At 37.3% G+C, this 25,019-nt stretch overlaps 1 protein-coding gene across 4 annotated transcripts in view; it reads left to right on the top strand.

Annotated features, from left to right (window-relative positions):
- Positions 1 to 25,019, top strand: part of astn1 (astrotactin 1) — a 356,183-nt gene that overhangs the window by 167,458 nt on the left and 163,706 nt on the right. For all 4 annotated transcript variants that reach the window (XM_073874209.1, XM_073874213.1, XM_073874207.1 and 1 more), the window contains 2 exons: positions 10,425 to 10,591; positions 15,854 to 16,048. In XM_073874209.1, coding sequence (XP_073730310.1) covers positions 10,425 to 10,591; positions 15,854 to 16,048 — 362 coding nt within the window. The remainder of the gene's footprint in view (positions 1 to 10,424; positions 10,592 to 15,853; positions 16,049 to 25,019) is intronic.

Genomic DNA, 25,019 nt, shown 5'->3' with positions numbered 1-25,019 from the left:
GACGGGCCGGTCTGAGTATTTCACAATCTGCTCAGTTACTGGGATTTTCACGCACAACCATTTTTAGGGTTTACAAAGAATGGTGTAATAAAGGGAAAAACATCCAGTATGGCGCATTCCTTTGGGCGAAAATGCCTTGTTGACGCTAGAGGTCAGAGGAGAATGGGCCGACTGATTCACGCTGATAGAAGAGCAACTTTGACTGAAATAACCAGTTGTTACAACCGAGGTATGCAGCAAAGCATTTGTGAAGCCACAACACGCACAACCTTGAGGCGGATGGGCTACAACCGCACCGGGTACCACTCATCTACACTACAAATAGGAAAAAGAGGCTACAATTTGCACAAGCTCACCAAAATTGAAAAGTTGAAGACTGGAAAAATGTTGCCTGGTCTGATGAGTCTCGATTTCTTTTGAGACAGTCAGATGGTAGAGTCAGAATTTGGCGTAAACATAATGATAACATGGATCCATCATGCCATCATGTTACCACTGTGCAGGCTGGTGGTGTAATGGTGTGGGATATGTTTTTTTGGCACACTTTAGGCCCCTTAGTGCCAATTGGGCATCGTTTAAATGCCACAGCCTACCTGAGCATTGTTTCTGACCATGTCCATCCCTTTATGACCACCATTTACCAATCCTCTGATAGCTACTTCCAGCAGGATATTGCATCATGTCACAAAGCTTGAATGATTTCAAATTGGTTTCTTGAACGTGACATTGAGTTCACTGTACTAAAATGGCCCCCACAGTCACCAGATCTCAACCCAATAGAGCATCTTTGGGATGTGGTGGAACGGGAGCTTCGTGCCCTGGATGTGCATCCCACAAATCTCCATCAACTGCAAGATACTATCCTATCAATATGGGCCAAAATTTCTAAAAAATGCTTTCAGCACCTTGTTGAATCAATGCCACGTAGAATTAAGGCAGTTCTGAAGGTGAAAAGGGGTCAAACACAGTATTAGTATGGTGTTCCTAATAATCCTTTAGGTGAGTGTATATCATACAAAATAATTAATAATAATTATTAGTAAAAAACACATTTTTTTTGCAGGCGCCTTATGCCGCCCCTTGCCTGTGTCGCCCATGCGTAAATTTACCTCTGGCAGTAGACTGTACTGGGCAGTATTGTTGATGGCAAAGTACTTGACTACAATTGAAAGAATAGCTACACATGATCCCCACCCTTACATACTGACTACTACAAACATATTCAGGTCATCTACTGGCTGTGATAAATTTCTCAGTTTCTTATTTATGTATTCCATCAGCCAATCGACAGCCGACTTACAATCTCCCCAAAAGCAATTCAGTCTGCTATCATGTTCTGGTTGCTAAGCACTTCTGAGATTTCACTCGATACTTGGCAAAAGTCTCTCGAGTGCAAACTCTATGGGAGTGATCCAGGTGCTCAGCAGGATGGGAACACCACTGTTTTGGCCTCCCAGGATCAAAGGGTGGTTTTAAAGGATTGTATCCATCTCTGTGACTATCTACTGCGAAGGGACAGTCTGGACCAGCAGGAATGTTAATGTAGCTATGATGCCTGAAGGAAAATATGACTGACTGTCAACCATTACCACAACGTATATTTTCTGCAAAAATGCTTTTCTATTTTTTACTTATTTTTCAGCAATTAAACATAGGGATTTGCTTCTAAAATGTGTCTCTCTATAGAGTTTAATCAATTAAGATTTCTTGAATTCAATTTAATCCTCGTGCATTTCAATTATATTGATTTGCTAATTGCTTCGTAGCGGCGATCAAAAAAATAATGACAATCTGTTTTTTATTAGTGAGGGACAAAAAACCACTCGTTTTTGCACTTGTTTCTCACAATACGGATATTTTGCAAAATATGTCAGTAAATCTCATTACGTGTTATTATCTGCATGGATATACTTGGCAAGAAATAAAGCACCTGCCAGTCTTCCATTGGCACAATCAATTCAGTTAATGTTCTTTCTGTGTGTTTCTATAGCAACTGTTCATTACACTTTCAGGCTACAGATGCAGCACATGCTGTGTTACACGTAAAAACACATTTACGTTTAGGTCCTATCGTAGAGTTTTGCCATATTAGTTGCAAAATGTAAATGATTGCAAAGCTGTTTACAAAGCAATTTCTCTTTTCTCAAAAATCTCTTGTTATAAGTGTCCTGTCCTCTATGTTCTTCATTCTCTGGCTTTTCTGCAGCTTTTAAGGAATTTTTTATAGCTTATCCGAGAGTCTAAATAAGATTGTTGTATATGACAAAATAAATTGACCAGTTGTGGAACTAAATCCCCATTTGCAAATGAGATTAAAATGTTCAGGGCTTTTTTGGTTTATCTTGAATGTGAAACGTTCACGAGTTCTTTAGCATCATGAACTGTTTCGCCATATCCAAAGTACTTTTCTAGTTCAGACTCATAGCAAAAAATAATATTAGACTATGAATTATGAATTGCATTTTTTTCACTGTAAGATGGACACGAGGGCATTCCAGAGCAAGGTGAGACACAAATTGAGTGATTTTTTTTGTGAGCTGGACAGGCCGTGTTCCAGCAATTTACGCTTTCTCTGATAACTTCACATCTGAACAGTGCATTTTAAATAATTATCATAAATTGCCCACTTCCTCACTCTAATGATTTGACTCATCTGTTCTTTTTAAATTTGTGGTCGCAAAGTAAAGATTGGAGTAGAAGGCAAAATCAATCACCGTAAATATGCATTTGACCTCAGCTGGCACAGAGGCATTTCAGTTTTTAGTCTACTAAAAGAAAGTCGTTAAGGACAATTTGGCATCTGAAAAAAATGTGGCCTTGTTTATACTGTACACTGCAAAATCAATACATGTTTATTCAGCTATTACATGTACTTTTTTAAATGTTTAGCCTTTATCATCAATGTAAATATGTTAAAAATTAACTATTAGTATAAATATGTTGATATTTTACAATATTTAACTAGTGAGCTTTTTTCTCTCCAAAAAATATATATGTATAATCTTGACCTTGTTTTCCTTGATTTATAATATCTTAACATTCTTGAAGCTGCAATCTGTAACTTTTTAGATCAAAAATGAACAAAATACCGTTAATAAACAAGTACATTGTGATCAAAACCCCGCACATTAAACTACAACACTAAGCTCATAGTGATTTGTAATTTGAGCTGACAGATCGGATTTTTGTTTTATTTCATTAAATGCAAATATACCAACATATCATTCAACCCATATTGTTTTAGTCGTTTATCCATTCTCCCAAATACGGCAGTAGTAAATATGAGCGACATACTGTCACCATAAAACATTATTGATGGTGACCTTTGACCTTAGGGGGAGGGGCTAACCTTTAACCTGTGTGGGAGGGTTAACATTTGCCCGGGACCACCCATGACGCGTAAGTGCCAGTATTAGCACACATCTTTGTATTGAACACTTTATAAAAAAAATCTTTTGAGAATTTTTAGAATCAGGTCTTCTATACAAAATGCAGAATAGGACATTCAATAATTACACATCAATTTTTACTCTCTGGAGAAAATCCTCCAAAATGTCCATCATGATAGAATTTGTCGTTCATTATAGGGATCGACCGATATGGATTTTTCAGTGCCGATGCTGATACCGATTTTCGTTTCATCAGCCTTAGACGATGACCGATACAGGCTGCCGATTTTCTTGAGCCGATATTTGGAGCCGATACTGCTTTTTTCTCACTCAATTTACATCATAAAAATGACACAATGATTATGCCAAATGTTACAAGTCTCAATTAAAAAAAAAAGTAACATGTATAGAACTTAAAAAAACTATATTTAACAAATAGTAAAAACAGGTGAGGGTGCTATGGAACCATCTTTTGATGTTGTCATGGAAAGGTTGGCTGTTTTTAGTCACATGACCTGCAATCGCTTGCAGCTTCCAGCAACTCTGTCTGTAAATAATGCCGGAAAAAATCTGCTGATGCCGATACACATAAAACTCGCAAGTATCGGCCAGCCGATATATCTATCGGTCTATCACTGTTTTTCATCTGCCTCTGTGAGGACCTTTTTTTATTCTGTTGATACTTTTAAAAAAGTTTTTAATCAGGTGAATCCAAACATAGTTCTAAGATTTATAGAGGATTTTAATTTTAAACATCTTTTATAGTCTTACTTTATTTAATTACACTTTATTCTCACCATGAATATAGCCTTAGAAGCCGGTATGGCGTTTAAAAGAAAAAAAGAAAGAACACTTAAAAATGTGTGTTTATTGAAACTTTTCAAAGAGAGAATTTCACAATATTTCAATTTCTTCCCCTGATCAAATTAATTTGTAGAATGGTCATGCAAACCGGGACAACATGGTGGAGCGTAATGATGTCACGCATTCCTGGACAAAATGGCACCGGTTAAAAGTTCAACGCGTCGTGGGTGGGCGTTTTAAAAGTTCAAGACGTGGGAGGTTCGGTCAAAAGTTCAACGCGTCGTGGGTGGTCTCGGTCAAAGGTTAGCCCTCCCACACAGGTGAAAGGTTAGCCCCTCCTCTGAGGTCAAAGGTCACCATCATACATTTTTATGTGACAGTATGTCGCTCATATTTACTACTTACGGCCAACATATTTACTAAACAGTTTACTAAATTAGCTTCTTTACCGGAAGCAGGTGAAAGTTAATAGAGGGTATGCATGTGATGTCACCTTTGGCGAAAGTGACTGCAGTACTGAGTAGCAAAAGTAGTAAAAAGTCTGAGCATTATCATGTAGCGTGAAATCTGCAAAAACGCGTTTAAAATGAGGGAAGTTGTTGTCTGATCGACTGTGCAAACAGTTTTAACAAGAATTTGTAGCTATATCGTTTGGTAATATTAGGCAAGACAAACATATATGTTGGCAAAAGAGATGCCTGGTCACATGCCAAGATCCCCGGACTAATGGTTGTTTGGCAAGTTGTTAGGGTCGTTGTTAAGGCCAACTAAATTCAATTTTAGATGATAATTGTCAGTTATACTGCCGCTTTCTATTAAACCCAGACATTTTGTTCAATGTTTTGCCACTCAACTTTCCCAAGGGGGCGTGTTCATGTGTTAAAGTGACGTCGATGCATACCCTCACATATGACCCGTGCTGGGAAAATGAGTCGGAATGAGCACATTTTCAAAAAAAATAGTTATTTATAATTTGACTATTCCAAAACCTACAAAACGATGTATGCATTGTGAAAATCAGACAAAAATGAACTGTTTCAAGTTGATTTTGAGCAAAGTCAATTTTCAAAGATTTTCAAAGAAATGGACACAGAAGTCAAAAACAAAATATATTTTTTTAAAGTTGCCAGGAATGGGCTGAAATTCCTCCTCCACGATGTGCAGGTCTGATCCAGTTACATGAATCACCTGGTTGAGGTTATTGCTGCCGGGGGGTTAGGGGGTCAACCAGTTATTAATTTTAAGGGTTCACTTACTTTTTCAACTGCCATTTTGAATATTGAATGAGTGTGTTCAATAAAGACATAAAAGATCAGAATTTTTGGTCAATTGATGCAATTAATACCTGTGACTGTACTTGTACTTGTTTATGTTGTTACTGCTGAAACTGTCTATATGCGGTTTCATTCGACGCACATGCGGTAACGCGATTACGCATCTGGTCGAACTTGTACTTCGGGTTTATGTTTGTGTAATGGTCTGCTAGTTGCTGAAACTGAACTCTTAAACAAATACCTCATCGAAAATATCAAATGTTTTGGACTTTTTAAAAGGACTTTGTTGTTATATATTCTTAGTGGAGTTTACCGGAAGTTACGTGTTTTCCGTGAAAGCCGCTTGTTTATGTTCTTTACTACTGAAACCGTCTATACTAAAATGACTTTACAGTATTATCTTTGTCTAGTTAAGCATAAAAACAACTTGCCAAAAGGTTAGAAAAAGTAACTTAATTCAAGACCTTTTCACTGAAAACAAGTCTAAATATAATGATTTGTTTAATTATGCTAATTTTGTTTTAAAGATGTTTGGATTCATTTACATATAAACAAGACAAAACAACAAATTAAGAAAAACCCTCAGCTGTTTGTGGTAAGCCTCAGCAGTCCACCAGGTGCGTATTTAAACACTGTCACGGCGCCAAATGAGGACGACCGAGTGGATCATGCGAAAAATTTGCTGTGTGTCGTCCCCCCTCCACTTCCCCAATAATGTCTTTTGTTCAGCTGATCAAACTGGGACTTTGCGTTTCGGGGAATCTGCCAAAAATGAGTTAGAGACTCGGTGCCCTGTGCTCCGGTAATAAATCAGATGTCTTGTCAGCTGTAGCTAACTGACAAAATCAATACGGATGCATCCAGGGACGAGATGTGCTACTAAGATGCATTACCAACATTTGGGCTTTGATCCCTAATACGAATGAGGTCAAGTGAAAAGACGGTGGTCAGAAAACGTGTGTTTTACGCTCAGCCGACAGACACTCGGGAAGTGAGGCGGTGAAGTGTAATGCAATGCGGTGATGGACTTATTCATCATTTTCCCCCAAGGGCCATGTATCAATAGCACGGATGCGTTAACAATTTAATTACACGAGAGACGAAAGAGCATTTAGTGTCTTTAGGAGAAGAGCTACGCATTTTACTCTATCCTAATCCAATTTTATTATACTGTCTGTCTCCACTCCCACTGTAATAGAAAATTATGCTCCTTCAATCTCCCATTTTGAATGATTTTTGAGTGATGAATGACTAATTATTCTTTTGTTGAAACCTCACTCCAATCAAAAAATAAAAAAAGCTTTATAAGAGTATAATGAGCTTAATACTTTTGTGGGGGAGTATGAATTTTATCCTGTTCTCCAAGCAGGGATGCCCTGTAAGATTCGACCTGTCAAACACTTCTTTGAAGCCGAAAGCCGACAGAAAACATTGTGTGATCTTGGCTTCACTAACTATTGTGAAGATAACAATAGACGATGCAAGTAACTGTGCCAGACAGAGAAATTAGGTGTGGCGTTGGAAACGAAGTGTAAATGTCTTGTTACTTTTAAAATAATGTGTTACATGCGTTAATCATATAACCAGCTATTTACATGACAGTTGCTTTAAGTGTAGTGGCTGTTGATTGGGAGTAGTAATAAGACTAAAAGATAATATGAACATGACATCACATATTACACTGAAAAAATAAATAATTGAATTTAATCAATTTTTTTAAGGTAAGTGGTTGCAATCAATTTATTTAAGCTACATTTAAACAAAAGTTTTATATTTTACTTTATGTTACTAATCTTTTTTGTTTAAATGTAGCTTAAATAAATTGATTGCAACCACTTACCTTAAAGGAATAGTCTACCCTTTTGCCATATTAAACTATGTTATTACCTCAACTTAGACGAATTAATACATATCTATCTTTTTTCAATGAGTGCACTGTACAGTGCGTAGTGAATGTGTTAGCATTTAGCCTAGCCCCATTCATTTCTATGGTACCAAACAGGGAAGCCACCAAACACTTCCGTGTTTTCCCTATTTAAAGACTGTTACATGAGGAGTTATACCAGTAAGTATGGTGCCACAAAATAAAACTTTTTTTTGGTACCATAGAAATGAATGGGGCTAGGCCAAATGCCAACACATTCACAACGCGCTGTACAGTGCATGCATTAAAAAAAGATAGGTATGTATTAATTTGTCTAGGTTGAGGTAATAACATAGTTTAATATGGCAAAAGGGTAGACTGTTCCTTTAAAAAATTTGATTAAATTCAATGAATCATTTTTTTCAGTGTAGTGACGTCTGAAGCTTCCATCTACAGCATACCTATACTCTTAAAAGAAAACACCGTTGTTTTTTCAATATTTTACTATGTAAAATGATAGGTATGTTTTCATTTGTCTAAGTTGGGGTAAGAAAGGTGGTGTTTTCCTTAAACCCGAATTAGTTGACATTACTAGAAATTTATGCGGAAACCTGTTGCATGAAATCATTTTAGTTATTTCACAGAGTAAAACTAAAAGGGGAAAATGCATTAACATAAAACCTTTAGTGGTTATAGCAGACAAATCAAGTTGCAATTGTCTTTATTAAAAAACAATAGTTTGCATTATATATATATTTTTTAAAGATATGTTTTATAAAATAACTAAGTTGAACAAAAAAAATACATTTACCTTAAAGTTTCTTAATTTTAAGTTGATTTAATTTGTAATATCAATTGCTCTGTCCAACATCTCCAGATTCAGATTTAGATTTATTTGTCACATACATACAATGTAGTGAAATGTTACAGACAGCTCCGTGCTACTCAACCCAAAACAGTAACAAACAAGAAAGTTAAACTCCACTCAGTTAATTAAGTTCAAAAGTTTTCTATTATTAATTCCTTTACTTTTGGTGTTATAAATGGTATTATAACACAAAATTCATGACTGACTACAAGTCACTCACTGGATAAATTTAATTCTCCACAGAAACACATGAAACTGCCTTTTTCGACATGCATTGTCAGTACAATAAAATGCCCTGAACAGGGTTCATGTAAGGAAACATTGATTACGTGAACGGTGACAAAATTATAATTTACAACTAAACAACATTAATAATATAAGAGCTTAAACCTCTATGACATTTTATCAGTTCTTATTCTATAAAAAAATCAAAATAGTCAGCCGCAAAGTACTTTTATGACAATTTTAAGTTTGGTTTACTTAAAGGTTTTACTTTAATGAATTTTATAACAGTTTAATGAACTTCATTTTTTTAAGCATAGTTCTAAAACACAAAATATTAAGTGATGTTTACTTCATTGTTAAAGTAAAGACAATATCTGGGTTAACAGTGTTGTACTGTCTCAGAGGCCTCGTACAGGCTGCAGCTAAATTTGTTTGTAACTTCACTTTTTAATGCTTAAATGTAAACTCATATTTCAGTGATTTTTGGGTATGACAACCACATTTACAGAAACTCTGCATAGTGTGTACAGAACCGAACTGAACAACTAGTTGTGTTTTGAACAAATAATGCCTAGATCGGGAAGAAGTCTGTATGCGTGGTGCAGAAAATCACAGAGGCACTAGCATTTACTTAACACTTGTTGCCAGATCTTGCACATAAAAACAGCAAACAAAAGAAAAACATGATAAACTCAAATAAATTCAAATGCTTTACCTCAAATATCAAAATATTGAGATTGGCATCTTCCCACTTTAATAACGCCCAAAACTTGATTGTTTCATGAGCCAAAGCCAGCAACTGTTAAAGGAATAGTCTACTCATTTTCAATATTAAAATATGTTATTACCTTAACTAAGAATTGTTGATACATCCCTGTGTCATATATCATCTGTGTGCGTGCACGTAAGCGCTGGAGCGCGCTGCGACTGCTCCGAGTCGAAGTACTCCCAAAAGTGCTATTACGCCATAAAATATAATTCCTCTTTTAAATCCGCTTAGAAAAGCGCTACGTTTTATTTTGTACCACCAAACTTGCTCGTATAACTACTCGTCTTAAATAGGAAAAACGTTGATGTGTTTGGTCACTTCTAACTTTATCTCTAAATGGTACCATTGAATGAATGGGGCTAAGCTAAATGCTATCGAAGCGTCGCAGCGCGCTCCAGCGCTTACGTGCACGCACACAGATGATAGAGGGATGTATCAACAATTCTTAGTTAAGGTAATAACATATTTTAATATTGAAAATGAGTAGACTATTCCTTTAAGCGCTACAACGGTATGTAAGCCCAAAAAAAGACATGGACATGGCAACACTGTTCTAATTTTTTAGACTAAAAACATTTTTATTTTTAAAAGCATTTGAATGACATTGTGTCATGAGTAATAATCATGTGATTTTCTGTAATTTATAGTAAATTTTTGTTATTTGTTTTGTTTGTTATTTTTAGTATGAATTTGATTATGTTGTGGAAAGCACATTTGTCAACATTCATTGCTTTTAATTGTGCTATACAAATAAATGATCATCATTGTCTTTATAATACAGCCCCATAGATATGTACAACACACAATGTCAAAATGGAGGTTTACAGTATAAAAATTTCAGAACATAGCTCTGTAATATTATTTTGTTCAAATCAGTAAATGGTAACCACGTGAGACGGCAAACATTACTATGGCAGAACGTTTCTACCCTAAATAGTGCATCCCACATAACTTACTGCCACATACTATTAGCATAGATTATCAACATACCAAGTTGTTTTTATCAAATACTCTGGTTATATAGAGTTTCATCAATGTTCAAATTTCAGCTTCCCAACGAAAACGTACATATTTTTCTTGTGCAATAATAACTCATGCTGTGGGCTCAGTGATGAAATTCAAAACTTACGGGTTGAATAAGCATTGTAAAAACAATACAAATTGTGATAAATGAAATTTGAAATGAAAATTGAAATAAAAAACATTTTTTATTTATCTATTTTACCCTCAGTGTCCTCCGGGTTTGAGTCCGATGAAGGATGGCACTGGTTGCTATGACCACCACATTGGTATCGACTGTTCTGATGGCTTCAATGGGGGCTGTGAGCAGCTGTGCCTACAGCAGCTGGCACCTCTAGAGGAGGACCCCACTCTCTACAACATCCAGATGTTCTGCGGGTGAGAACACTCACAAACACGCTGACAAACACGCTCACATACACTACCAAGTGTTGCCTTCTGTTAACAAACTTTTCTGTTTGATAGCTGGATCTGTAGTGTTAACAAGGCTTTCTTAACAATTCTGTCTTTCTTGATCGCTGTTTGATTAATTGAATAGCATTGAACTCCTGGTCTATTTCATTAGTTTTGAATAACTGCCTCAAATTCACAGTTAGTGCATTATGGGTAATTTAGTTAATTACGTGTAGCTCACAAACATGTCCGCAACATCTTACAACAACTATTTTTAGCTTAGTACAAATTGTCAGTTTGTGTCTGAGACACATGCCACAGAGACACTGCTCTCATGTTTCCCTCTATAATATACTTTACATTTAGGATATGCACTGTAAAAAATATTTTCCACTTACATTTTTAAGTGTAATCAACTTGTATTTAAAAATCATTTCAACTATCTTGTCAAGTGATGAGTTACTGTAACTTATTAAACTTTATGTGTTGTTGTGGATGTCTTCATCCACTATGTTTTTTTTTTTTTGTCTTAATTTAGCCACAAATTTCTCTGTGTTTCAGCAAATGCAATGATTTTTGGTGACAAATCTTATATTGACACATATGCTTTGAAATTTTTCAAAAACACTGGGGGCAAATTTACTAGCCTTTTGTCTTGTTCGTATATGAAAACATTCACTAAATTAAACAACTGTAAAAATGTATCAGATTATTATTATTATTATTTTTGCATAAATCAAATGTTTACAAAAAAATCCATGATTTTAACTATGTAATTGCCAAGTTCATAAAGGGTGTCACTGATTTGGGAAAAAACACAAAATGACAGATTTTCAATATAAAAGTTATTGTGGACTGGATTTTTTTTTTTTTTTACTTTTTTTACAGTCTTGGTTGGGCATGTCAAAGATTAGTAAAAACATTGGCTTTGATGCACTATTAGATTTTGTGCAGCATCAGATTTTATTTGTTTCTCCCTCACTTACCGTACTGTTTTGCCCCATTGACTTCCATTATAATGACATTTTTTGATTGCAAAGCCATGACACAATATAATCATGCATTCTTGATTGTTAGTGTTTTTTCCTGTTGCAAAGAAGTAAAATGTGTCATTTTTACTGTTGATCACCATTCGGCACCATTATCCCTTTATTAGGCCGGTGCAAAAACAAAGCTTAATTTCTGGTTTGTACATTATATGGAGTATAACTTTTTCCCTTCAGGTGAAGGGAAAAACATTAAATGAACAGTAGCCCTAGCCCTGCGGTGATGCATTAAAAACAAACAAACATTCAAATAGCATTTTTTTCTATTCAAATTATTATTTCAGATCGAATATTCTACTATTCATGCACTAAGTGCAAAACTAATATTCACCTGGATCCATTTGGTAATCTTTTGAAACTAAAATTTAGAGTTACTACATTTTTTTGCTGCTTAAAATTGATATTTTTTAATAAAAATTATAGATTGGCTTTACCAGCAATAATGCGCTGTATGTCCATTCCAACCCCTTTATGCAAGGCAGCACAGACAAACAAACATAAAAGGGGCCATAAATTAGATATTGGGCACTGGGCATGTATTGTTGTCTGCTATTTAAAAAGAGTGAAAAAGCATAATTTAGTGAACATTCATGAAAAGAGCCTTCTCTTGAAGCATCAGTTTTATGGTTGAAAGCTCTCAAGAGCAGTTCTGTATATTCTAGACTCCAGCAGATTGTTAGATAGGACATCTAAATCATGAACTCAATTCCTTTCTTTCAAGGTAACACCAAACCCAAATGACCTAGTTGTTGCTCTTTATCATCAGTCAGTCCTGTCCTGTCCTGAAAGTGCTTTTGAAATCAAATGCATCACACAACACTACCCATCCTTTAGACCGCCGGTCTCTTGCGTCCCATCTACTGTAGAGAACACGACCCAATCACAGTAAATAGCCATATTCTCACATCTTCAAAGCACCCTTTCAACCCTTTCTGCGAGTCCCCAATACAAATGTCTTCTACAGGTATCTCTTTGACTATAGGTGGCAAATGCGCATAATTCTCTTTCCCCCCATGAGATCCTGATAATGTGACAGGCAATATGAAGCCACTTAAAGCATTTTCTGCGCTACTGAGAAGATGTGTCGCACCTACCCTGATGACAGCGTCCGGGAAAACTGTGGCGCTATAGAGAAAAGTGAGATTGAGCATTTAAGCTGTGACACCTCTTTCTCTCTGCCACCTGTGCGGTTCAGATATGAGATGACAGATGCGTTTGCAAGTTCCATAAATACAAGCGACTGTTGTGATGTGTCACACTGTAAGGATGATACTGTTTTGCTGATGGTAAATGGTGGTTGCGTATTCAACAAACAAAGAGAGTTGTCAAACCTGAATTTGAGATGGATCATTACATTTAGTAGTTTTGAATGTTAAACCTTTACTTCACATTGTTGTTGTTTAGGAAACAACCTTTCTTTACACTTATGGCACAAACATTTTAATACCGTATAGGAATGATTTAGTGTTTTACATTATCAGGATCTCATGGGGGAAAGAGAATTATGCACATTTGCCACCTTTAGTCAAAGAGATACCCTGGAAGACATTTATATTTGAGACTCGCAAAAAGGGTTGAAAAGGGTGCTTTGGCAGGGGAGAAGATGTGAGAATATGGCTATTTACTGTGATTTTTTCCCTAATGTATTCATAATGTCTTATATTGCTCATTCATTGTAATATATTATTTCATATTCCTACAGAAACACGTTGTAGTGCTTAATAGTTACACCATTAAAACGTATGGATTTTTATTTTTATCATCAAATGCATTATAAATGGAGACCAACATATTTTTTGAGTTGGATCAGATAGTAAGGAAAAACCACAACAGTCCAATGCATTTTTCAAACTGTTTAAGAAACGTTCCAGGTGGGTCCTTAAAGTTGCTTTAGAGAATGTAAATTGTGTGCAGTGCTGAAATCTCAAGGACACTATAAAATGCTGGCTTAACCCAGTGTTGGGTCAAAAAGAGACAAAGCCAGCCGTTGAGTTAACAAAGGTAATGTTTACAGTACACTCGAAAAATTGAAAAGTTGGTTCAAATAAAAAAGTTAATTCAATTGGTAACATCTAAAAAAGTGAAACTAAATTGAAATTTTAAGTTAAATAAACTGATTTTTACCAACAAGAAATTTTTGTAAAAGTAAAAGTTGATGCAACTTTTCACTCTTTATAGTATATAAACCACCCAACAGTGGTTTAAACAACCCAACTTTGAAGGGACACTCATTTTGCATCCAAAATATGCAGCTCATTTGATTTTTACAGTTTTGGAATCCATTCAGTCGATCTCCGTGTCTGGCGGTACAACTTTTAGCATAGCTTAGCATAATACATTGAATCTGATTAGACCATTAGCATCACGCTCAAAAATGATAACCAAAGAGTAATTAAGGACTTTGCTTCCATACCATGGCTGCAGGAGGCGCAATGATATTACGCAGTGCCTGAAAATAGTCCCCTTGGTAACTTTCAATAGAGGACTATTTTCAGGGACTGTGTAATATCATTGCACCTCCTGCAGCCATGTTACGGCAGCAAAGTATATTATTAAATATTATTAGGTCAGAATATCGGCCTAGAAAATCCCAACTTTTAATTTTCCATCAGTCTTAGTACACAATCTAACTACAGAAGAGTCAAGTTTTAAATAGGAAAAATATCGAAACTCTGTTTATTTTTGAGCACAATGCTAATTGTCTAATCAGCTTCAGTGGCTAAGCTATGCTAAAAGTGGTACCGAGATCGGCTGAATGGATTCCAAAACGGTAAAAATCAAATGTTTTACTCTAGGGAAGCTGAAAAATTAGCATATATATTTTTTTTAAGTGGAGTGTCCGTATAAGTGCAACCCAGCAGGTTAAGTTTATTTCTTTTTGACCCAGTGCTTGGTTTAAAATGGCCCAGCATTTTTAGAGTATATAAAAGTGTCAGTTATAAGATGGTTCAAATTTTCCTTTGTCAAAGCATAATTTCCTTATTTACCTTTTTCTCATTTCACAGTTTTGATAACCTACTGTAATTGTACTGTTTTTTTATAAAAACCTGGAACACACAAAAAAATCCTAGGTTATTTTCAACCCAGTGTTGGGTGAAAAAGAGACAATCGGAACCATTGGGTTAAATAAACCCCAATGTTTTTTTAAACAACCCAGCACACACTCAGAAACTTATACAGGTATGTGCCATTTTGGTACAGGTTGAGGTATCAGTATGTAGCTCTAAGGTACCATGTATGCATGCTGGGTTATTTTCAGCATTGGGTCATAGCCCAGCAGCTGGGTTGAAATTAACCCAGAATGTTTTTTCAATTCAATTCAATTTTATTTATATAGCGCTTTTCACAATTGTTAAATTTTTTCAAAGCAGCTTTACATTAATAGATGCAGGAAAAAACACAAAAAAATCTTAAAAACATAAACAGCAGAATACAGCAGTTAAGATTAATCATACTAGCGAGCGTAGTAAAAATGTAACCTATGTAAAAGGGTGCTAAGTTGTAAGCCAATGTCAGCAGACTCCCCAGGGGTTGAAAAAAAAAACATGTAATGCAAGTGTCACACAGTATTGTGGTTTAATATCAGATTGGTTCCAGACAGGCTAACTATTGCGGCATTAGTATATTACCCAGACGAGTTATGTGAATGCTTTTTCCGGACACGCAAACTATTGCGGGATAAGTAAATTTACTAGACAAATTATGTGAATACTATGTTAAAGAGAAATGGCTTTAGTTTAGACTTAAATTGATCGACTGTGTCAGATTCTCAAACGTTTTTAGGCAAATCATTCTCAACCACTTTTTTCAAATTGTTATACTGTATTTGAGCCAACACTCGGGTAAAACAACCCAGCATGGGTAACATTACAACCCAGCGGGCTGGGCTCGTCCCTTTGACCCAATGCTGGTGTACCTTTAAGGGTACCAATATGCACCATTAGCACAAAAGTGTACTTTTTGAAAAGGTACCGCCCCAGAAACAACTTTTGTACCTTCTTGTACCTTTTTTCTGAGAGTATAGGTTAAATTGTTTGACCCAATGCTGAGAGTGAAAATAACTTTTTTTAGTGAAAATAATAGGTAAAAATTTGATTAGTCTAAACTTTTGACTAGTAGTGTAGTTCACAACTACATTCCTTTTACTTTGACTAACAATTACAGTCCTGTCTTCTGTATCATTTTTGCTTTTTTTGTGTAGGTGTATTGAAGATTACAAGCGAGGAGCAGATGGCAGATCCTGTCAGCCGCTGTCAGAGGCGTGCACTGAGGGAGTGGACTGCGGAGATACAGCTGACATCCCCGCCAACCAGACTGTGTTTGGGGACCTTTTCTACGGCTACAATAACCACACTAAAGAGATTACATCAGGACAGATCCTTAAAGCCACTTTCAGGTGAAGCAATGATGAGCTTTAACTTTTCCCCAGAGGTGACAGCTGACTAGCACTCACCCATTTTAATAGAGAGATTGTTCTGAAATTGAGGATTGTGGAGTGCATTTATCTCTGTTTGAAGTATGAATTATAACAATTATCCACTGGCAGCTACTGTGTATTACAGTTGTCTTGCTATGGTGTGGTGCACAGGAAGCAAGTAGGGAGAACTATTAAGTGTGGCACATTTATAATTACATGTATGCATGTGGCAGAGCATTGCCCAACGCAACATGTAGGTGGTTTTTACATTGAGCACCCCATGCAGCGTTGGTCTGGCTTCACACTCACTTTATTTTATTGAAGCCCGGTGCACTTGCGTTCATCTTTCGTCATCATCATCAGTGCACAAGTACAGTACGAAAGGATGGAAAACACCCTTTTTATATAAAATTATTAGTGGAACAATTATGCATCTTTATTTGATCTCAAAGCCGACCGCCCTGGACTCCACAACCTGTGAAATACGTCACCAATGAACATCTAATGACACAGAAAGACTCATTATGAAGGCTCCTTTAATAACCCGGGCACTCTGATGTCCTCTGCGCTCAGCTGGCTGAAAGGCCATCATGAAAATTCATAGATGAATCTTTAAACAAAGTTTCTGATTCAATTTCCTGCAGCAGTTTATCCATACACTTCACATGGTTAGATTGGTGTGGCATGGGGAGGAGATGAGCATAGGAAGACTAGACAGTACGGAGGGAAAGTTAACATTATCGAGAAGCCATATCTCAAATGCTCTGATCTCATTTGGAGGCAGTGGGTTTAGACAGCCTTTGAAAAGACTGCTCGGCCCCTATGCCCCAAAGTGTACCCTCTGTGGTGCTTTCCGCACCTTTTGAGGGGTCGGGTCTAATGTAAGCTCTAATTATGTGGAATGGCAAGAAGTAAATTAAAAGTGACCATAAGCAAGTTCGGTTTAATGGTGCTTAATTGGGCCAGATGAAAGCGCTGGATCTCCAGCCGGACAAAAGGAGGCTGAGCCAAGTTCATTAATCCCTCATAGAATATCTCAGTGCGGTGACAATTAATTTTAGACCGGAGGAAATAACACTGATGCTGAGGAGGAAGAAGGGCAGGAAATGAAACGATGTTTGATATTGTAGTGTCTGGAATGGAAATCTTTATAGGGATCGGCACTAATAAACAAAACACTATTCTGACTGATTGCATTCTGAGATACATGCAAACCTTAAAGAGTAACCAAACCCCTGGTCAGAGCCTGACTCCACCCACTGGCAATACTTGAAAAATGCTAGAAAAGCGGGCAGACCCCAACAGAGATAGAGGGGACGAACTGGGCTCGTACCAAGGGAGTGGTGAGATCGTAACAAGGCCGTGGTGAGCTTGAACTAGCTTACGTCACGCCGTGCCATTTACATCACGTAGTACAGCAACATCCAATAGGGAAATTCAACTGCAGTAGCCACCGTTCAGCACTCAGATGTTTCTACACCATATATTGTAGCATTGAAACACTTTATAGGCAAGGCAAGGCAAGGCAAAATTATACCAAAATGTCAAAAACGTTACTCAAATCATTGAACAGCACTAATAAAGCCACATTATTTTTCTGCGTTTACACCAACCGCGTTTGAGGCGTCAAAATTGTGTCTACCACGCCTTTGCCGCTTGAACAGTTTGAATGCATTCGCACGTCTAGAGCGAAGTAGACGCGTGAAAAAAGCAAGCATTTCACGCGTTTCAGAGGCAAAACCCACTTCTTGTGGGAGGGCGCAAGTGCTATGCGGATGTCTGTTTGCAAGATGATTGATGTTGGTTTGTATTTGGTAACCTTACTATAGGGGGAAAATAAATGGCAGGGGTCGATAAACGTAACGTGACTCAAAAGTAAAATGTGTATTACAACTTACCAGGTTGCCCAATGTCCTCACTGACACTCTTCCAAGCGAGGTCCTTTTATTCCTGTCTCTATAAAAATAAGAACTTGTGTCGTATATCTCCGGGTGACTGCTCACGGACAATATCAAGCGTTCCTTTAGGTTGAATGAGTGACTCAGGTTGAATGAGTGACACAGCAGCAAGCAGGCTCCTGATTGGTTAATGCAGCACGAATTCCGCTAAAGTAAAAAATTTTCAACTCGGGCGTCAGCCGCAATTTTGCGTCGAATGCAAAATGACAAAATGCACCATTCGCGCGAACGAGGCAGAATTGCGTCTTCCGCGCCAAACGCCTCATTTGTGCCGCAAGACCTCTAGACGCACGTCAACGCGTGTTCACATTGACTTAACATTGAAATCAATCGCGCTTCACGCCTCTGCCGCGGCTGGTGTAAACGCAGCATTACAGATCATTAACTAAAAAAAATTGTTTAGGGTTTAGTTACTCTTTAAAATGATTGGAAGTTTTTTTTATCTCTTATCTTAACAAGAAAAAATCTAAATATTGTTGTTAGCTCTTTATTGAGTTTTTTTTTTTTGGGGGGGGAGGAGGTGATGCCAGACTCCCAAACACACCTCTATAGGTAAATTAGGTCGATTTTGAATAGGATTTGCATTCAAGTCAGTTATTGCTGTGCTATTATTACAGAAAACAGGTTGGCAGATATATTTTAGTTTAAAACAGATGTTTATGTTCATTTACTATTGATCATGTCTACATAAATTCACAAAAAAAAAATGTAAAACAGCATTTTATCTGGGCATAGGCTACATGCACTTTAAAGGTGTGGTTCAATGGTATTATGCATTCTGATTTATCAACACAGTTATAGAGTTGTTTCATGATGCTAAACGTAAGCAAAGTGTTAAAAAAGCAGTTGGGCAAAGCAGATGGGTTGAGTATTTCTGTGCTGAATGCACTTCACCAGCGTTCGTACAAGTTTTGGAAAGTTTTTTCGATTACAGGTCCATCTGACGTTTTAGGGGTTTCTATATGTATCACTACTTTTTATGGGCACTTCCCCCAGAAACCCCGCCCACCCGTCAATCAGTGGGAGACGCAAGAACTTGCAAACATCACATCACGTGACAGCTTTGTTTAATTTCAAAACTCAACAATGGCACAAAAGAAGAAGTGTGTTTTTGGATGTAAGTAGATGAAAACCAGCCTTATGAAAACAATGGATATAGTTTATTATCCGGGGTAGCAGAGGAGTTTTGCGTGTGTGTTTGTTTAATGCTTGATTTCATTGAAAAGTCCCAACCGGGTCATGAGTTGCATGCAGTAAGTAAGACTTCTGTGTTATGTTGGAAATAGGCGCGTGCATATTATATAAATGACACGAACATGTAGTGAGTCATAAGTTAAACAGTGTTGTATAGTGTTGCATGACTTGCACTCGCTCCTCCCGCAGTAGTAACTCCTCTTTCTTCATTTTTCTGTACGTTATCGGAAATAATCGGTAAAGCTAATCTTTCTTTTATAAATCTGATTAAACTAAAGACTCTTCGGAGATATAAATGATGTAATACTACTCTATAGGTACTCCAGATTAACATCAGAAATGCAGAAACAGTGTGTGTTACGTGAGCTTTAAGAATTTTAAAAAGCTGATTCAGGTACAGTTCAGCCTCACCAAAGAAAGCCAGATCACGGCAGATACCCAAACCCAACCTGTAAGATGGGAAATTACTACATGCAAAATAAGACTTTTTTAAAGGGTACCATCCCAGTGACAGCTTTTGTACATTTTCTATGTCAGTGCCAGTGCATGCAAATTAACATCACCATAAGTGCATGCAGTTCATTCCTAGAGAATTGAGTCATCTCTCAAAGAGAATAAAGTGCAGTAAAGTGAGACTCATCTCTATCCAAAATGATGCAAGGGGGGAGAGGAGCGTGCGACTGCCAGGTAAAACCTATCCCGACTAGCTGATGTTCTTTATTATTCTGTTTTAAACCCATACTATTGCGTGTTTCCTTTGGCGCTTCACCACAAGTCACAACCCACAAGTCTGGCCTGTCACATAGCAGCTGCTTTAGCGATCTGACGGATATCTGAGAGGCTCGGTTACATTTTCATGCAGTTTAATAATGAACATGAGTGCAGCACATTTCCTGTGACAACCTGCCCAAAACACAGCGCGGGATGTTTTAGCTTTTCTTTGATGCTTTTTCAGGTCAGGAGAGTTCTGTGGAAAAAGACCACGTACGATTGTCTGACATGTTTTTGTGGCTTTGTAAGGCAGGGATGGATGGCGGGGCTTTGTTTCCTCTTGTTTTCATTTTGATGAGGAAATGCAGAGGCAACAGGCAGACTCAGGACACTCGAGAACAAGAACATTGGAGTATTATTGCTCATGGACTTTTGTTTAGTCTTGGAAGTATTTGATGAGAAATGTTTGGGTTCACACTGAAATTTGGCTTGTTGTAAATCTGAGCACAGTTTGTGATTCGTTCCAGCCTATTTATTTTTAAAATAGGCGATTCAGGACACAAAGTTTTATCTATGGAAGATTCATTGGGCTCTAAATTCATTTGAAACAGCTCTTTGGGGTATTTCATATGTAATATATAATATAGGAGATTTTCTGATATAGGTTATGATGGGAAGGCGTTGTTAGCTAGGAAAAACAATTGACAAAATAAAGAGATCTCTTATGGTAGCTCTTTTGTGGAAGTTGTTTTCTGTGTGTATAAGCAGATGTTGTTTCCCTCTTCTCCACAACCTGAATCAAAACTAGACATGTGTCATTAACACCTTAAGTTGGATCAACTCTGAAGTTTCTATCCCCCGCATAGACCCTTCTAGATGTGAAAACTCTCGAGACTGACGTGTGAGAAGCACTGAGCTTTATAACGATTTTATTCTGACAAGACTGGAGTAACTTCTCCGTGCCATTTAATGAGCCACCACAGCTCTTCATAGCTTCTTTACCAGCTATTCACAGCTCTGAAGCACCAAAATCATCTTACTTCTCCATTTTCCAGATGACGAGAGAGAAAGAGAAAGAGAGAGAGAGAGAGAGAGAGAGAGAGAGAGAGAAAGAGATATGACGAAATTATTGATTTCTCTTTTATGCCAAAAATCATTACGGTATACTGTCCATGTCCAGAAAGGTAATAAAAACATCATCAAAGTAGTCCATGTGACATCAGTGGGTCAGTTATGTGTTGAGCATCGAAAATACATTTTGGTCCAAAAATATAAAAAATGCCGACTTTATTCAGCATTGTCTTCTTTTCCGTGTCTGTTGTGAAGCACATGCGCGAGACTAGTTACGTGACCGCAGTGACGCGCTCTGATAAAGTGACCAAACCTGCCTTTCAAGTGATTAACAAAGACAAAACAGACGATGCATTTTTATATTTTTTTAAGTTAAAATGAAAGGCCGGATAAATATTTGTTAAATGATTCCTCATAACATTTTAAAGCCTCGATGTTCAGAACATCACTCAAAGAATTAACAAAAAAGCACTTTTGATGACTAAACCTAAAAAATAACAAATGTGATCCTGCCAGGGAAGTCCCGGCTAAGTTCAGCAATCAAAATATTTATGATAAAAAAGACAAATGGGTTTCTTCTAAAGCCACGCCCCCAAAACACATGAACGCGCGTTTACAAGCATTTACCTCAGACGAGCGGAGAGGAAGGAGCGCGGTGCATGTAGTAACATCATGTCAGAATCACATCTAATAACACATCTAACTTTATCACTAATATGAATATAAACAAATACGATAGCTTTTAGTACTCACTATTAAGCTAGCATATCGATACTGGTAAAGTTTTAAATATATTTAGTTTGATTCGCTAACAAACTAGCTAGTTATATTTATAAGACAAAGCTAAAAACAGGTTGCATTGATACAAGTTTTTTTATTACCTTCAGTTACACTGTGATGAAGGTGAATTTCGTGGAAGATTCGTAACATATACGGTGTTTTGCATGGAAGAGTTTCTGTGATGAAAGCATTGTTGACACTCGGGAGACAATACCGCTACTGCATCGTCGACTCGAGCCATGCGATATTTACTCTCGTTTGATTTCTTCGTTTATTCCTTTTTTTGCCTTCGCTTACTGCACATGCAAGTACTGTGAGTTCTGAATGCTTTTTCTCTGCCGTAGTTTTGCTCTTCCTAGATTTCGTGCCTCGTGCACGTTCAAATCTATCGGGTGTGTGCATGTCTGGGCAGATCCCGTAGCAACAGGAGTGGTAGCCATGGTCGCGGGAGAGAGTGATAGTCGCGCAAGCCAATCATTTGTTTCGTCCCGAATGGAAATAATGAGCTGTGTTTAAAACAGTGGTGAGAGGTCTACAGATACTCGAGTTTTATTCTGTCTTTTTCAGAGTACTTACATTTAATTATGTATTGGTATATAAAGACAGTTTAAACAAATTTGTAAAAATGTTTTTTAGATAATTCCTGCCTATCCTGCCTTTAAGAAACCTACCATATGTATTTTCTAGCTGGGGGAATTATATGCATTCAAGTGATCAGCCCATCTTGGTATTTTAAACACCCCCTCATCAGTTCCCGACTAGCCGGCACTGATGCAGTTTCAAGTTTTAAGTTAAGAGAAAACTTATAAAAAGTTAAGGTAAAGTAGCCTATAGAGAAAGCTTTGAAGCAAACTCTTGCATTCACACTACTAATCACAGACAATTCAATTCCCTCAAGATATAATCATAATTGTTTCCCAGTATCAATTTCAGAAACCATATATATATCATTTTCAGTAAAACCCCTGACCCCTGCTTTTTTGCACTTTTCTATTCATCTGCACTGCCTCAGTGGTAAACCTCTCATCAGATGTGGCTTTGACAAGCAATTTATAGAGCTATTCATATCAGAATATGCGAGTACCTTTTGAAGCATGTAGTTCAAGTTTGACAAGGGATGCAATAAAAAAAAATCTTTCAAAACCTAGGTCACACATTTAGTTTCCATGGACTATATGCATTCATATCTCTCTCTGTATATTATGGGGTTTTATTTTGGTTTCTTATCTTTGTCAGACTTTCCACCTATAACATGTAGCCTTTCCTAATTACTTTGCCTCTCCTCTGGGTTCCACCTAGAGAACCGCCTAACTGGTTTTACGTCCATACCTTCCCAGCATGCTTTGAGGCGGTTTAATGAATTTTTTAGTGCCCTTTGTTCTCATCATTAAGAGTTTGCAGAATCATGATTAAGATTACGCTTCTTAAAACCTCCCAGCTGGGTGTTTCCATCTACAGTAAAATATTTAAAGTGCTACCTTATTCATTGGACTAAATTAAAATATCGCACGAGCCATGCACAGACTGATTCATCTAAAAGCCTGAAGCCAGGGCAGTCTTTGTATGATTCATATGTGCCGACACTTTGCTAACTTTTACTTATAATTTGTGCTACTTTGGTATGTTAATTTGGGGTTTTCACTATATTAACGCTGTCAATTAAAAGATGTTGATTGTTGCCTTGTGTTGAGTTAACAAGCTATAAATACCAGCTTGAAATTTGGCCGTTCTAGAGTTATTTATGTAGCGTCACATATTTTGATTAATTATCCATGAAATTGTCTTTTTTTAGTTACATTAATTGACAATTGGACATCTCATTATCCTTGCCGAATGGGAAATCAGGAAAAATGAAGTTCATTCAACTTCATTTTGAACCTTTGATTTACAATTAATCATTATTAAAACAATAAAAAAACTTTCCAAACTTATGTATTTAGTTTGTTAGAAAATATTGTCGTCCATCAGGCAGGCTTTCAACTGGACAGAGAGTAGCGACATTGGCAACTCATTTGCATCAATTTGCCTCGTAAGTGTCATGTGTTTTAAGAAATTTAAAGGCCTTGCCTTCCTCACTCATGCTCAGCAGAGGCATTTTGAACCGTTGTATATTGTTGTCTTTATGAGCATATCAAATATGCGTTATTAAAAAGTCATGGTATTTTACAGTTTTTATAACTCTTCCTCATACTTTTTCTACTTATCACCACCTCTTCCTCATACTCTTCATCCTCATCCACCACCTCTTCCTCATACACTTTCTCCACATCACCACCTCTTCCTCATACTTTTTCTCCTTATCACCACCACTTTCTTAATCACTTTCTTCTAATCCACCACCTCTTCCTCATACTCTTTCTCCTCATCACCACCTCTTCCTCATACTCTTCATCCTCATCCACCACCTCTTCCTCATACCCTTCCTCCTCATCACCACCACTTTCTCAATCACTTTCTCCTCATCCACCACCTCTTCCTTATACTCTTTCTCTTCAGCACCACATCTTCCTCATACTTTTCATCATCATACACCACTTCTTCATCATACTCTTCATCCTCATCCACAACCTCTTCCTCATACTCTTCCTCCTCATCCACCACCTCTTTCTCATACTCTGCCTCCTCATCCACCACCTCTTCTTCATACTCTGCCTCCTAATCACCACCCTTTCCTCATACCCTTTCTCCTCATCATCACCACCTCTTCCTCATACCCTTCATCCTCATCCACCAACTCATACTCTTCCTCCTCATCACCACCACTTTCTCAATCACTTCCTCCTCATCCACCACCTCTTCCTCATACTCTTCCTCCTCATCACCACCACCACTTTCTTAATCACTTTCTTCTAATCCACCACCTCTTCCTCATACTCTTCATCCTCATCCACCACCTCTTCCTCATACCTTTCCTCCTCATCACCACCACTTTCTCAATCACTTCCTCTTCATCCACCACCTCTTCCTCATATTCTTTCTCTTCATCACCACATTTTCCTAATACCTTTTATCCTCATCCACCACCTCTTCCTCATATTCTTTCTCTTCATCACCACATCTTCCTCATACCCTTCATCCTCATCCACCAACTCATACTCTTCCTCCTCATCACCACCACTTTCTCAATCACTTCCTCCTCATCCACCACCTCTTCCTCATACTCTTCCTCCTCATCACCACCACCACTTTCTTAATCACTTTCTTCTAATCCACCACCTCTTCCTCATACTCTTTCT

Source organism: Misgurnus anguillicaudatus, chromosome 2 (assembly GCF_027580225.2).
Source record: "Misgurnus anguillicaudatus chromosome 2, ASM2758022v2, whole genome shotgun sequence".
Taxonomy (NCBI): domain Eukaryota; kingdom Metazoa; phylum Chordata; class Actinopteri; order Cypriniformes; family Cobitidae; genus Misgurnus; species Misgurnus anguillicaudatus.
Note: the sequence above shows the minus strand (reverse complement) of the source record. Positions and strands in the feature narration are given on the sequence as shown.